This window comes from Ammodytes marinus, assembly GCF_949987685.1.
Source record: "Ammodytes marinus genome assembly, chromosome: 18".
NCBI lineage: Eukaryota > Metazoa > Chordata > Actinopteri > Uranoscopiformes > Ammodytidae > Ammodytes > Ammodytes marinus.
This window is the reverse complement of record NC_137222.1, coordinates 15,349,553-15,366,330: the sequence shown is the minus strand read 5'-3', so window position 1 is coordinate 15,366,330 and position 16,778 is coordinate 15,349,553. Positions and strand designations below refer to the sequence as shown.

General features: G+C 40.4%; 1 protein-coding gene across 2 annotated transcripts in view; it reads right to left on the bottom strand.

Annotated features, from left to right (window-relative positions):
* mmp17a (matrix metallopeptidase 17a) overlaps positions 1 to 16,778 on the bottom strand; it is a 98,197-nt gene that overhangs the window by 12,136 nt on the left and 69,283 nt on the right. For both annotated transcript variants that reach the window (XM_080046208.1, XM_080046209.1), the window contains 3 exons: positions 15,675 to 15,961; positions 6,298 to 6,474; positions 5,369 to 5,471 (listed from right to left, as the gene is read on the bottom strand). In XM_080046208.1, coding sequence (XP_079902334.1) covers positions 5,369 to 5,471; positions 6,298 to 6,474; positions 15,675 to 15,961 — 567 coding nt within the window. The remainder of the gene's footprint in view (positions 1 to 5,368; positions 5,472 to 6,297; positions 6,475 to 15,674; positions 15,962 to 16,778) is intronic.

The following is a 16,778-nucleotide window of genomic DNA, read 5'->3' as shown; positions in this document are numbered from 1 at the left end:
GGAGGAAAAGTTGTATAATGTAAGAAACAAAGAAGAAAAAACGGTATATGTTAAGGTGGAGACAGCACATTTTGGATAACGCTTGTTGTCAAAATCAGTGAATATCTCCTCACGATCTGCTACCTGTATGTACTCAAGCATTCTCCAGAATCGCTGTCTCCACCTTTAAATGCATACTGTATATTGAACATTGAGTGGTTTAGGCTATACACATAGAACATCCACACTTTTTTAATGAATGTATGCCATTAACAAAATAACACCCAAAAGCTATTTGCATACAAAAACAACAATGTTATAATTGCACCCACCCACTGAGGGACTAAATGTGTGCATGCATGTGCATGCGTTTCCTTCTATTAGAGAGGCTAAACATTAGGTGAAATGCTATCACGCTGTCACGCTGAGGTCCCTATGTGAATTTGTTCCGGGGGCTAATAAGCGATTTAAAGCTGTGACGTGGTCGGCCTGCCAACGATGAAGCCATTAGCACCACAGGGCTGCCACTGTGAGTGGGAGGCCGCCCTCGTATTATCAACAAAGATCTCCATTCAGAGCTCTATTAACACGACACCGCTGCCTAGCGTTCATCAAATCTGACCCCTGTCAAGCATAATCCAGCTTTTCCACGCATCATGACCAGATGGAGGTGGTGGGAAATGAGTAATGAGGACAGTGAAGGGCTTATACTAGTGAGAAAAAGAGAGAATTTAATATGCCTGATTTTGGTTCTGGAACTGCTGTGTAGTCTTTGCATGTTGGAGTGAGTGTATGCATGGAGGTTGGAAAGCTTCGGGTTTTGTTGTCTGCCTAGTTTGAAACCCAGTTTGATCTCTTCCAAAGCAGGCTGCCCTCCCTCCATTTTATTAATTTACGAGAAAACTCCAGTCTCTGTTTATTATGTTTCATAAAAATGCACATAGCAGAGGTTAGTAGTACTATGGCAAGTTTATTCAATCCAAAAAAAAAAAAAAGTCTATAATGCTGGATAGGGATGGTTAACTCTTACGTGCCCTGCTAGTTGATGTACATCATATCAATAATCAGACACAGTCCCAGCAATATAAAGATCACACTAAAAAAACATGTCCTGTTTTGGGTGTGTCATACTGTGTAGACCGACAGCTCCAGATATAAGGAATCCTATGAAGTAACAGAAGCCTCCTGAATCCAGGTCATCACTCAAAATTCACTTATGGTTCATGTGCTGTGGCACGCTGCACTGCTGCAGAATTAATGGTGGGTCAGCTGGTCTGTCCAAGTCTTTGGTCCACAGTGAGATGTCTTAGCAACCAATTAACATTTTGTTTTGATACCCATAGACCCCACATTATGATTCCTAACGATGTTGATGTCTCCCATCCACTTTCCTATAGGGCAAGATACTGAGTACACTCATGCTGAGAACACAGTGGGTCCACTGCAGAGATAAAGAGCCAATATTCATGTATTTCTTAAGTCTCCTAGTGCAGGGATTCCCAAGTGGGGAAAGTACTTGTACCCTAGGATGTATTGTTGCAGATGCAAGGGGTTATGTGGAAAGATTGTAGAGTCGCAATTTATTTGATGAAATATACAGTATCTCACAAAAGTGAGTACACCCCTAACATTTCTTCAAATATTTCATTATATCTTTCCATGCGACAACACTGAATAAATGACACTTTGATACAATGTCAAGTAGTCAGTGTACAGCTTGTATAACAGTGTAAATTTACCGTCCCCTCAAAATAACTCGACACACAGCCATTAATGTCTAAACTGTTGGCAACAAAAGTGAGTACACCCCTAAGAAAAAATGTCCAAATTGGGCCCAAAGTGTCAATATTTTGTTTTGCCATCATTATTTTCTATCACTGCCTTAACCCTCTTGGGCATGTAGTTCACTAGAACTTCACAGGTTGCAACTGGAACCCTCTTCTACCCATTCATGACGACATCAAGGAGCTGGTGGATATTAGAGTCCTTGCGCTCCTCCATCTCCCGTTTGAGGATGCCCCAAAGATGCTCAATAGGGTTTAAGACTGGAGACATGCTTGGCCAGTCCATAACCTTTACCCTCAGCTTCTTTAGCAAGCCAGTGGTCGTTCGGAGGTGTGTTTGGGGTCGTTATCATGTTGCAGTACTGCCCTGCGGCCCAGTTTATGAAGGGAGGGGATCATGCTCTGCTTCAGTATGTCACAGTACATGTTAGAATTCAATGAACTGTAGATCCCCAGTGCTGGCAGCACTCATGCAGCCCCAGACCATGACACTCCAACCACCATGCTTGACTCTAGGCAAGACACACTTGTCTTTGTACTCCTCACCTGGTTGCCGCTCCACACTCTTAACACCATCTGAACCAAATAAATGTATTTTGGTCTCATCAGACCACAGGACATGGTTGCAGTAATCCATGTCCGTAGTCTGTTTGTCTTCAGCAAACTTTTTGTGGGGTTTCTTGTGCATCATCTTTAGAATAGGCTTCCTTCTGGGATGACAGCCATGCAGACCAGTATGATGCAGAGTGCGGCGTATGGTCTGAGCACTGACAGGTTGACCCCCACCCCTTCAAGCCCTTCAGCAATGCTGGCAGCACTCATACGTCTATTTTCCAAAGCCAACCTCTGTGTACGACGCTGACCACGTGCACTCAACCTTCGTAAACTGGGCCGCAGGGTGGTATTGCAACATGATAACGACCCCAAACACACCTCCAAGACGACCAGTGGCTTGCTAAAAAAGCTGAGGGTAAAGGTTATGGCCTGGCCAAGCATGTCTCCAGACCTAAACCCTATTGAGCATCTTTGGGGCATCCTCAAACAGAAGGTGGAGGAGCGCAAGGTCTTTAATATCCACCAGCTCTGTGATGCTGTCATAAATGGGTGGAAGAGGGTTCCAGTTTCAACCTGTGAAGCTCTAGTGAACTACATGCCCAAGAGGGTTAAGGCAGTGCTGGAAAATAATGGTGGCCACACAAAATATTTACACTTTGGGCCCGATTTGTAAATTTTTTCTAAGGGGTGTACTCACTTTTGTTGCCAGCAGTTTAGACATTAATGGCTGTGTGTCGAGTTATTTTGAGGGGACAGTAAATTTACACTGTTATACAAGCTGTACACTGACTACTTTACATTGTATCAAAGTGTCATTTATTCAGTGTTGTCCCATGGAAAGATATAAAGAAAAATGTGAAGAAATGTGAGGGGTGTACTCACTTTTGTGAGATACTGTAAATGGTTTCCACATGTACAGTGGAAATAGAAAGTTTACACACCCCTACTAAAATGCCTGCGTTTTTGATGTAAAAAAATAAGAACCCGTTTAATAATTTCACAAAAAAATCCACCAGTAATATGACATTTAACCTGTTCAAATCAATTGAAAAGTTGCAGAAATATCTTAAGGGGGAGGAGTAAAAAATAAGAAACTGAAATAGGGTGACTGCACAAGTGTACACACCCTCTTATTACTGGGGGTGTGAATGGGATTTGAATGAACCAATCACATTCAAACCCATATAAAATAGGAGTCCATACACACCTGTAATGATTAAAAGTTCAACTGATTAACCCCAAATAAAATTCAGCTGTTCTAGTAAGCTTTTCCAGACATTTTCTCAGTCACATCACACAGCAGAAGACATGGTCCACAGAGAGCTTCCAAAACATCAGAGGGATCTGATTGTTAAACGTTATGAGTCAGGAGAAGGTTACAAAAGAATTTCCAAGGCATTGGATATACCATGGAACACAGTGAAGACAGTCATCATCAAATGGAGAAAATATGGCACAACAGTGACACTACCAAGAACCGGACGTCCCTCCAAAATTGATGAAAAGACCAGAAGAAAACTGGTGAGGGAGGCTAGCAAGAGGCCTACAGCAACATTAAAGGAGCTGCAAGAATTTCTGGCAGATACTGGCTGTGTGGTACATGTGACTACAATCTCCCGTATTCTTCATGCAACTGGGCTATGGGGTAGGGTTGCAAGACGGAAGCCTTATCTGTCAAAGAAAAACATCCAAGCGCGCCTCCATTACGCTAAAACACACATGAAGTCTCCCACAAACATGTGGAAAAACGTGTTATGGTCTGATGAAACAAAGGTCGAACTTTTTGGACATCCTTCCAAAAGGTATGTTTGGCGCAAAAACAACACTGCTCATCACCCAAAGAACACCATACCAACAGTGAAGCATGGTGGTGGCAGCATCATGCTTTGGGGCTGTTTTTCTTCAGCAGGAACTGGGGCTTTAGTCAAGGTTGAGGGAATTATGAACAGTTGCAAATACCAGTCAATATTGGCATCAAACCTTCAGGCTTCTGCCAGAAAGCTGAAGATGAGGAGGAACTTCATCTTTATGCACGACAACGACCCAAAGCATACATCCAAATCAACCAAAGAATGGCTTCACCAGAATAAGATTAATGTTTTGCAATGGCCCAGCCAGAGCCCAGATCTGAATCCGATCGAAAATCTGTGGGGTGATCTGAAGAGGGCTGTGCACAAAAGATGCCCTCGCAATCTGACAGATTTGGAGCGTTTTTGCAAAGAAGAGTGGGACAAAATTGCCATATCAAGATGTGCTACACTGATAGACTCCTACCCAAAAAGACTGAGTGCTGTAATTAAAGCAAAAGGTGCTTCAACTAAGTATTAGTTTAAGGGTGTGCATATTTATGCAAGTAGGTTATTGTGTATTTTTTGTTTTTCTAATTTTCCCTGAAAAGATTTCAGTTTGTCTTTCTTTGACTTGTCCAGGTTATAGGACACATTAAAAGATGGAAAAAGTTCTGAAATGATTATCTTGTTTCCTTTTTATTACATCACACAAACCATGCATTTTAGAAGGGGTGTGTAGACTTTTTATATCCACTGTAGGTGAGCACACTTGTTACAACAGCAGTGCAAGAGAACTAGCAAGTAAGTAGAGTTACACTTGAAATAGAATGCTAATAGTAATAGATAGGCGGCTGGACTAGATTGCTTGAATAATGCACACACAGTATAAATGAAATAATGCAAATAATTTAAAAAGGTTGGGATCCCCTGCCCTATAGGATATGTAGTGAAGTATATGGGGGGTGCTGGTGGCTTTTTTTGGTGACTTTTATCTGCCTTTCTGTGTCTGTCTATTGGGACATTTATTACAGCCTCTGCTCCACCATCTTTCCCAAAGTGTGGGACAGGGAGAACAAGGGCCTGAGGGAGGCTTGGAAAACAATTAACCACAAGAGAGTGAGAGTGAGAGTGTGTGTGTGTGTGTGTGTGTGTGTGTGTGTGTGTGTGTGTGTGTGTGTGTGTGTGTGTGTGTGTTTGACAGTGCAAGAAACAGAGGTGAATAAAGAAGTCGATTATTTAACTCCCAGATCTTCTACCTACAGGAGAGTGGATCTGTTTTCAGGCAGGTCCAGCAGGACCGGAGGTTCCGCAGTCTGGGAGGGGTTGCCAGGTCGAATAGTGTGGGAAACTGAGTCTCTGACACCTAAGTGAGAATATGTCATTAAGGAACAAATGCACAAACAAAAGACAAGGCAATTCATTTCAGAATAAATATACCTCTCTATTGCATTATGATGTATTAATTACATTGTATCGCGATATGACATGAAATTAGGGCTGTAACGATACACCAACTCACAATTCGATTTGTATCTCGATTTTTGACCCAATATTCGATACATACAGCGATTTTTAAATTTGAAAAGCATTTTATGTAAATACCATTTAACTTGATGTAACATTTAATAAAACATTACCTGAACATATTTGAACAAAAAGAACAATATAAGAAAAATTAATAAATAACTAACTAAAGATATAACATTTCTCTCTTCCCTGTAACAAAATAATACTGTTAAAAAAAAAATATATTGAACTGTGCTGTAAACCAAAAATCAAGTTAGATAACAAATAAACACTTAACAGCTTGCTTCACCAAACCTGGTTTAAGACGAGAGTTTAAAAAAGAAAATAATAAAAAAAAAATATTTCGGTTTTGATACACATATCGTTAAAGCCCTACATGAAATATACAGCATGCTATGCTAACTCTTAGTTGTGTCTTAGTTTGCTCTTTTTCAAATTCACTTCAATTAATTTCTCTCCTCACAGGACCTGGCCTTCAGCATAGCTTTCCTGAGCTTCATTCTCATCCTCAAGATCATTTGTCTCTCCCGTGGACTGCTACTCTCTGTCAGGCAATGGCGTGATAAGGTCATATGCCATAAAGGGGTCCAATTAACTCAATCCGCGTTCCTCATTAATCAATAACCATACACAGAGCAATGGATGGATCCCCCCTATCGTACCATAGAGCTGCCAGACGCGGACCTTGTCTTCATAGGGCAGGTCGTATTTCAGAGGGTCTCCTACTGGACCCTGGTAGTACGGCCTCATGATGGACTCTATGGCTGAGGTGTGCACCAGGCCAATGGCGTGGCCAAACTCATGGACTGCCACCGCAAACAGATCCATCCCGTGAGAGTCTGAAGGGAAAAAGAGAGAGACGCTTATTTTTACAATACGTTTTTATACATCTTAAGTTGATATTTGCAAAAAAAAGTACCTACTCTAAATTGATCAGGAATGGGATGAATTTCAAACTTTCAGTTTAAACTGTTCTAAAAAAGAATTTGACTTGTAATTAAGGGTGATTAGGCTCATGGTATCATAGAGTACAGGTAAATTCTATGGTATATGGCATTGGTTTAGCCTGGCACTGCCCGCCTACCTACTTCCGCTCAATTTTTATTTCCCTTCAGTAGTCAGTCTGGGTCTGCGGTATATTCTTTTGTTTTCTTCGGACAGATTTTTGGCGGTCCAATCAGCGAAAACAGAGGGAGTAGCTCAGAAGCCCGTGCATGACATACGTCATGACCAAACGTTATGCGATTGGTTGGCAGATCCAGAGTGGCACTGGGCACATCCAATAGTTGTAAACTTCAACAGACACCCACCTTCAAGTGAGTTAACATTTGCAGGGCTCCAGAGTGCGCCTAATTTGGGCGCACATGCGCCCAAAAATCTGTGGAGTGCGACCAGATATTTCCACTGGTCGCACCAGTGCACCTGAAATTGATCACGTCATATTAAATGTAATATTGGGTGTTGTGCTGCACGATTCATCTAATTGCGATGTGAGCAGCTAGTGCAATTACATAACCGCAAAATTGGCTGCTGCGATTGCGATTCAATGTAGGATAAATGTGCGCGCGTGTGTCTATACGTTCCAACTGCTGCTCTCGTCTTTTTGGTAGCGCCCCTCTGACAGTGTGTGTGTGTGTGTGTGTGTGTGTGTCGGTGTGTGTGTCGGTGTGTGTGTGTATCTGCGCGCGCACCTACACGGCGTGCAAGACGGTTGCCGAGTCGACAGCAGAGTAAACAAACAAATATGGACGCCGACGCGCAGCAGCATCCACGCTGAACTGTGACGGAAAACAAAGGCATATAAAAGAGTTGCCTACCATGAACTGTCTTTGGGTTGAAAAAAAACTCCTTCAACTCAGTATCCGTCTACCTGTAGTCCAAAAAAAATAAAAAAAAATGCGCACAGCTGCTGCTGCAAACGGGCTCGGAGAGTCGGCACCGTGCGCATCAACAGTCATTCAAAGCAGCGGTAGTTATCATACAACCGGACGGTGTAGAAAGTCCTGTCAGTTAAAAATAGTTATCCAGTTTTCAAATCCATGTTAAAATCAGCAGGATATAGCATGTGATATAGAGCTAGTTAGCTTAAAAAAAAGTTGCTAACGGTGTCAAATGTGTTGTGTTCAGGTCACCTCGGTAATATAAATTTTAGGCAAAGGTAAATAAAAGGTCATCATGGTGTGTTCAAATGTAACAAAAAAAAAGAATTTTTGGTTTTTGGAGATAAATTTTAATAATACAGTTTTGGTGAAAAACTTGTTTTTTCAGCAATATAAAATAGATAGTAGCCTAACTATGGAATTATGACCTGTTTAACATCCTATCTTGAGCTCTGATCATCTTATGGGCAATTAAAGCAATAATACCAGTTATCTTTCAACAAAATAATAGAAAAGTATGGATAGTGGTATCGATAAAGACCCGGATCGATAAGGAGACTCGATAATGCTTATAGAGACTATTGTCTTTGGAGGAATGCATTTATTTTAATGGGGAAGTATTTTTTTTTTTATTACATTTTTTAACTATAATTTTTATTATTTTGAAAACAGTATAGGCCTAGTAGAAGCTTTATTTTTTATATTTTCACTGATTCTTAATATGTGCTTGTTTTAAATTGAGATCAGGTATCGAAGCTGTCAATATTCTCAAATCTTCCTTGAAAACCAAGAAAGTAGAATCATAATAGCCTACCATTTATTATATTGCGTCGCAAATCGCAATATTGGCCACTATAATCGCATTTCTCCAATTCATGCAGCACTAATTTGGTGCACCCAAAATATATGCTGGTGCACCTAGATGAAAAAGTTAGGCGCACCGGTGCACCCAATGAAAAAAGTTAGTCTGGAGCCCTGATTTGTCAATTGAGCGATTCAAGACCTTCTGTACAAATGAAACAAAGTACGATGGTCTGGTAGGACCAGGCTAGCATTAGTTGATATACTGTCAAAAATAAACAAACAAAAATACATTAACTGAACATTTGCATTTGTAATGGTTCATTTATATTTGAACTTCGGGCTGCAATAAAACGGGACTGCCCCCCTCCTCCCCTAATTTTGGAAATTGCAAATCTGTGCCGAACTCATTTAGGTGCGCAGTCAGTTAAATCATAAGGAGCAGCCACAGAATGCTGCGCACAGCTTATTTTTTCTCTCCGACAATCTCTGCTGTCCAGCCTAGTAGTAAATTACTTGACAAGAAAATTGCACACTCAAAAAATCCTCGACATTTCATAAATGAAACTGCACCTTTTGGGTCCATGAGAAGAAAAAAACAAAACATACATAAAAACGGAGTCAGTAATGAGACAGCATTAGCACTTTCCATGACTAAGCCATCACTTTTAGTTTAACTAATGCTATCTCAGCTACAGCTTGCAGAGATCAACTTGCTGCATAAAGTTTGTGACTTTTGTAGATGCAACACTACCCCTCTTTGCGTGTTCCTCCCTTTCATGAAGTGAACTCTATAGGTTGCAGCAGGTTAAGAGGCGTGACAGACAGCTCTGGTGGCTGTGAGTGCTGTTGGGCATGTGGTGTATTGAGATAACTATGGTAATACTGCCTGAGCCCCTGGGCTGCCAATCAAAACCTGAGTGCGGAAAGACACCTAAAGAGCCTGCAGGCTATTAAAGCACATTTCCCCCGGTGTTCAACTAAAAAAGAAAAGGCAAAGCCTCCAAAAACTCCTTGTCTGGCTCTGCTAAGCAAGGCAAAAACCTGGGGTTTAGGGATTTAGATTTGCAAAAATGTGAGTGCTAGCGTGTCTTGCCGAGTTAGCTTAGTGTTCCTTGGTGGCTGGGGCTGGAGTCAGCCTTCTGTTAACCTTAAGTTGGCCTCGTCACGGGAACGTCACAGCGCTTTGCTCCGTCAAAAGACAAAGGACATTTGGAGACATGCATTTGTGCTTACAACACCTGGGATGTTCAGATGCCAAATGGTGGCTCTAATCTACAGGAGCGCATGGCGTAGTGAGCAAAGGTGTATAAAGGGAAGTACCAAGGGAGGAGAGAACAGGGATTGAGAACAAGTAGGTGCCATGCCACGGTATTTACAGTCCGTCTGAGGTTGAAGGAAAAAAATCCTAATGCCCGCAGTTTAGGGATTAGGGTGGATGAACGGGGCCCATTGAGTAAGACACCCACAGTAGGATGACAAAGAGAAGGAAAGAGAGATAGAGAGGGAAAGACAGAAATAAATGATTTAGAGTAAACAGACAGAAGAGAAATAACATTACTGCATGGCAGAGGGGATGATCAGTAACCAACCCATCACACTGCTTGCAGGGCATCCAAAGATATTGCATTCAAAAATGCATTACTAAGGTAACCATTAAATACGATATAATGAATACATGATGCATCCAGAGTGCTTCAAACATAGCCTTCAGCACTTTAAGGTGTAATAGGGATGGTGTACCATACGATAGATGGAAAGAAGCAGCAACACAACTAGCCCCGGGCAACGCTTTTCATATAATTGGAATCCTTGTGGTATTGTGACCTTGCATTACCTTTTGCCATCATGACTCTACAATCAAGGTTTTTTCATAAGTCCAGACCCCTTGATTTATTTTTTATTGCTGTTACGGTTCCCCAGACATGTCACAAATCTATTACATTCAGTCTTGTCTTGTTTAAAAAGTAAAATAAAAAATAGAATCAGTTTTATTTTATATCAGGATATTTGAGGCAGAAAATAGTTTTTTGTGATGTTTAAAGCAGGCTAGCAATGAGAGAGCAAGCTCTCCTAGCAGTTTAAATCACAGGGCTGGAAATATGTTGGATTTCACAGTTTAATATGTGTAAAGCTGCTTGCAAACAAAGACACGGAAACAAACAAGTGTTCCGTGCTGAGACCAGATGAGAGATGGCAGCTTCAACTGACTGAGTCAATATTTTTGAATTCCTCAAGTCTAAGAAAAACATTGATTCTAACAGTTTAACATAGTGGAAATGGCCAATATCAAACATTGAGGGGCCTCATTATTTATGGACAAATTGCTCAAGCAATGCTCACTGAAATAACTTTGGGAGCTTTCTAAAACACATTCTGGCAATATCTGCTGCCGCAGTCAACCCACGTATTCCATTCCTGCAATTTGTAACCTCAGAGTATAGATGCCATTACCCATATACAATATACTACTTAATTAGAAAGTAAAGGCTTAATTTTATTCAATGCTCCAGCTCATCTCAGAAACTCTCCCCAATTAGCTAAAACTGAAATGGCAAGCTGATCATGATATTCAGATTCCTTAGGAGTTCTGGACTCGGTATCGTTGGAAACATATGGAAATGTTTCAATTGAAATGAAAATGAGACCTCTGCACCTTGACATTATTTAACAAGATAAATGTTTGTTATTGAGTTACGGTACCTTAAATCTGGACAGTTGAGTGGGACATTTTATAGTCTCTATTTGTTCAAATGTTTCTCAGTGTGCTCTGGTGGACATACTTCGTAATACAACACAGTTTCCAAATTACCCCAATCCAATCTTCAGTATCCCTGTAGTGCTAGTAATTTCTTGTTAAACATCCATCTTGACACAAGCAGATAATCTGCAGATAATTTGCCCCATGCCAATGTATTGGTCAGGCTCCGTCATTAAATGTACATTTCCCTTTCCAGCTAGTCTCCATACATTTGGGGACAACGTCCCTTCCCTTTGATAACGGCCTGCCCAAGGCTAAGTGGATAGACAGAGCCATTATGCCATGTCAAAAACTAATTGATAGGAATGGAAGTCTCGTCAGCTCCCTTTGTGAATATTTAAACTGTTAAATTAGGCAAGTTGGCAGCTCTAGAAAAAAATATCCTTCAAGCCATTCAACAGACAGGGTGGCTGCTGTATTAAACAGGAAACGTGGTACTGTCACATCAATGGTCCAAATGTAGTTATACATTTTCAGTTGGCAACAATGAGCAGCAAATGACATGTAGGCGCATCTGGCTCAAAGCCACCGACGGGAAAACGCAGGGGAAGAAGTAAGGATGCAACTTGTTGCTTTTCTTGACCAACAGAATAGGTCTGTTACTTTCGGTCCAGTGTCACAAAAATAGACATAACTCGCTGAAACTGTATCAATAACCTTAATGTTTTATTTCCCACAAAACAACAAAGCAATTCACGTGGATCCTTGAGTTCATTTCATTACCTTCCACATACAACATTTGTAAAAGTCGATTTTTGCATTAGTACACGCTAGCAGCCTACATATGGCAGGAACTCTTTAACTGGACTATGATCTATTTTGCTGCTCTCATAGGTATTGTTTTGAAAAGCAGCAGGCATCTCTAAAATATCCACAGCACTTTACCCGCCCAGCACCGAAAAGCAGTAATCGCCCATCATAATGGAGAATGTAGCAGCTAAGAGTCAAACATTTCCTCAGGGGTTAATGGAGCCCATAATTATGGCTAATAATTAAGGCTAAAAAAGGAGTTATTATCATCAGTTGGCCAGAAACCTAGCTTTGAAGGTATGCTTACTTGCTCTGTGTGAGCTGGATGTGTACATTTTCTCACATACTTGCCATATCAACTTTCATTGTATTATAGTATGTCAATGTTGCGTTTACAGCTAGTTTCTGCACCACCACCAAGTATAAAAAAATCAATAAATGCACATTTATGAAATGAAAGAAAAATAAATGTTTTAAAGTTTTTGTGTTGGAATCATAGATTGCATCCACACTTTGTTTGTAGGTGCTGCATGCAGTATGCCATTTTTTAATAGAAGTGCATTCTTAGTGCTGTCAAATGACCTAAATGTCAGACAGAAACTTTTGAATACCACCACCCTTTAGAGTTATGCAGTTAATTGGAATTGGGTTGCTATTAGCCTTTCCAGTTCATTAGAAAGAAAGAGGTGATTTGAAAATCTATAATTAGCGAGGACCTTGGCCTAGAGGTAGGTCCCACATTGCTGAAGGCATTTGAGTAGACAGTCTCAGAGTATGAGAAAGATCGCAACGGCATTATATCTTTTTTATAGCATATAAATAACATTGTCTCTAGTTTGCTATCTGTATCTATAATCCCATAAACCCCTTATTCTGTTCTAAAAGAATGTGACACAATCAAAGGCTGGAGTATAATGCACAGCGTTTGTCTTTTATTACCATTGATTGGCAATAAGAAACTAAGTGCTCTATTGTCTTCATAGAGTACAACCTAAGAACAAAAGGTTGGTACTTGATTAACAAAGGATGAAGTCTGATGTGTTTTATTTTACTACATTTCACCCTTTATTGTTATCAGTGAAAGACGTAACCTCGAAAATATCTAAAAAGGTAACATCAGTAAATCCCAGCCATCACCTTTATGGGGTAGGACGATATTCACATTATCGTATTTTTTTTCCCTTTAAATTCAATAACATTTAAATAACCATGCTGTACTTTAATCACATTTGATTACTTTCACCAAATCTCTACCGGTAGATGCATTTCTACCGTTGCATGGTATATATCGCCATACCGCCCAATCCTTCACCTTTATATTCAGTTAGTCATACCATGGATGTCTTGTATCTGCAACTGCTGCAACTGCTGCTGGATGATTTATGCTTAATTTTTTTCTTTAAATCATTCTTTGTCATTATGTACAAACATTGATATATGCAGATGATTCTGTTATCTACTGCACCATGCCCTGCCACTGCTGTGGCCTGCAGGTAAGTCTAATGTCTTGTTTCCATTGAGCAGTGCGGCTCGGATCAAGTCATCTAGGTTACATTAGATCTGGTTTGCGATTCCACCGCCAACACTACCCTTTTGGTTTGCGGGGTTTATGCCAGACAGCGATAGCCACGTGGGGCGAGACAACCAATGAACGGACTGCAGTGTGTAGCTCCACTCATTTGGCATCCTTTCAGACAGCTAGGAGTGGCTCACACTGATCATTTCGGGAGCCTTCCCAACTTTTGACCATGGAACGCAAATAAAAGCGGGCTGAGCCGCAACGAAACCGAGCAGATTTACCAGAGCAACAGAAAATAATGGAAATTAATGCAGGTCCTGGCTGCATTACAGACTCAAGAGCTGGTACAAGCTTTAGGTTCCATCTCTGACAGCATAGTGAGCGTGTGAGACCAGATGAGCCAATCTTTCAGCCCAAGGTTTCAATCATGTTCCGTGAAGCGCTGTGTCCTCATCTGTCTATCAAGGGATCATTATGGTGTATTTACTGTAAAGACATGAGAGTGGTATCGGTCTTCTGATCTTATCTCTTAGCAAGTAGGACAATATAGTAGCCTGGAAATCCAGTCCCTGATATCTTGAACGATAGAGGGTCTGGCCACGATCAATAGTAATTTCCAACTCAAGGGGCGGCTCCTACTCGTGCATTTCAAATGCCACTGCACACAGTTGGATAGCACTACAACCAATCAGAGCGATGCAGAAGGTGAAGTATTAAGCCCCGTTTGTTTAGCGAACAGCTGTTCAACTGTTAAATTAAACTTTTGCCGTGGTCGGTCGGCAAAACAGAACATTTCACTTACTTGCTAATGAAAGATTTGAGTGCCGTCTTCCAAATCGTAAAGGGTCGAGGCCAAAGCAGTCTCAAACTCAAACAACATATCCGCAGCCATCTTTGATGTTTACTATCACGGCTTCGACGGCGCATTCACGTCACTATCGTCATCCGGTTACGTCCGCCCCAGAGCACCATACAAAGGGCTCTGGCCCGCCCATATTAGATAGAACCAATTGAAACGTCAGTCAGGATTTCTGGACTTTCTGAAAAAGCTTTAATGGAGAGTGTCCAGACCAACAGGCGCAGCAAATTTAATTTGCCAGCGCCTAGTGGCAGGTCTGGGAATGCCAGGCTAACAATATAGTGCATTTCCTAAAATTTCAAACTTTTCCTTGAAGTAAAAATAGCAATACTACAATGTAAAATTACTCCACTTCGAATTTAAGTCCTGCATAAAAATCACTTCAGTAAAGAAATTAAAACTTGTCAAATGTATTATATCATACTATATTATATTTTGTAATTACTTATTGATATGTAGGAAGCATTCTTAAACACGATGTGATTTGTTTAAAATATTGTAGTCACTGTAGCAGTCGAAAACAGGTACAAGATTTTCTCTGAAATGCAGTAGAAGTATAAAGCGTGCTTAAGTGGAAATAATACTCCAAATGTGTTCTTGAGCAGTGTTTGTAAATGTAGAGTTGATACTTTTTTCAACATAGTTCTTCTAAATACAGACTGATATTTCAACACAAAACCATTCATCAACAACTCAGGAAAAAGTCTTCACTGTTCCATTGTGTCAGAAAACTCTCTATTATCGATTGTCATCGGAGCTGCTTTTATAGTTGACATCACAGATTATATTGTTGCTTCGAGGTCTGGCAAAGACATATTCCTTTCAGCATTATATTCCCAATCATTGGTTTAGAAAAGCAAAAGACTCAAATCTTTTGAAAACCCTTTGGCATACTTTCACAATCAAATGGGATACAGAAAATAAACCTTTTTGTTCTTTAGTTCATTGTTTGAATCAAGAATTAATGGGTGTCATTGACATATTCAAGTTGATTGTTTGTTTACGGCAGTTAAGGGTAATGAAAGGACGCCTTTTATGCCTCCTAATAAGCTTGTGATAACATTCACCACTGCTTTGGTCTCTACCGCGAGCACTGCATCTGAACTTATTGTATATTTTCATATATCAAATATTAATTATAGAATCTGGAACATGAACAAAGGGTAGGAGCACAGCTTGGCTCCAAAATACACTCAGCATTCTCATTATGGGATATAGAAGACTTGGCAAGCGTGGAAGTTCAAAACAGTTTTTTAATTTTTAATTACATTTTTTTATCTTAAGTTTTCTAGACATGGACTCTTTCAGTCTCCTCATTTTATAGTACTCTGGGAGTCTCAAAGAAATGTTTCTGTGAGATATCCTTCCATCTTCATCCCTTCTTTTGATGCCGACACACATGCTGTACGACTCAGGCACATTCAAGCGCATTTGTAAAACCCTTGACACTTAAAAGCAAAGTTTCTCACCTGGAGATCTGAAGGTCCAGGCCTCGTCATCGTCAAAGTGCGTATCCCCGGCTGTGAACCTCTCTCCTGGGAAGAAGGCGTGTGCCACGGTTCCCCCCGGCCCGTCAAAGGGATATCCGTCATCGTGGTCGGCCTTGGTGAAGTCGATTTGAATGTCTGCGTCACTGCCGGCCACCTCGTGGAAATTGAGCGGCGCGATGTCGCTCCAGACCTTCAAGGCGTAGTACATCAGGGCTCGTACAGTGTCCCTGCCCAGTAGAGCCGAATCCTTAGGGAAGGTCCTCACTCTGAGAGGAGAAAGAGAGAAAACAGAGGAATGAAAGAAAATAATGATTGGAAAAAAATGTTCACTCTGTGTTTTGTGTTCACCTCACCAAGAAAGCCCTCTAGCGGTTTTTAGCAAACTCAACTTTCTAAGTAGACACCATTTTCCTTTAACATTTTAAGTAATACACCTATCCTGACCCCATTTAAGTTACATTGTCCAATTTTAATTAAAAAAAAGGAAATGTATAAAAAAACTCCGGAATCCTCACACTCAATATTTAAACTGCCTTTTTCTAGCCAAGCTACCACAAAACTCCTTTCGGATAATATCTTTAATGATTTATAGCAACATCTTTTGGTTATTTTGTTGAGACTTCGGTGGCCTTTATAGGACTGTAATAAAAAGCGACAGAGTAAAAAAATAATTCTACTTCATTTAATTTGCTGCTAATAAAGGTGTCTCTTTGCAGTTCTTTTTTTTAGTGCAGCTGTGGCATAATAACGTGCCATGAGATTAAATTAGGTTTTTTACTGGAAATAATAAATCCTCTCTGACAAAACATATCTCTTTTGTGCTTGAACAAAAAGTGTAAAACAGTATTCAGAGTCATTTAAGAGTTAAATGATGGACACAATTTGTCAGAATGGAAGCAAGTGTCAGACCTTCAGTTTTTAAAGTACACTCTTCAAATAAATGGTTTTACTTTGAAAATTACATTTATTTTTGCTCTCTGCTTTACCATATAAGGAGGGTACACATGTAATGTACTACTACATTTATCTATCAGGGCCAGCACAAATTAATCAATGCATGTACCAATATGTACACAATATGTC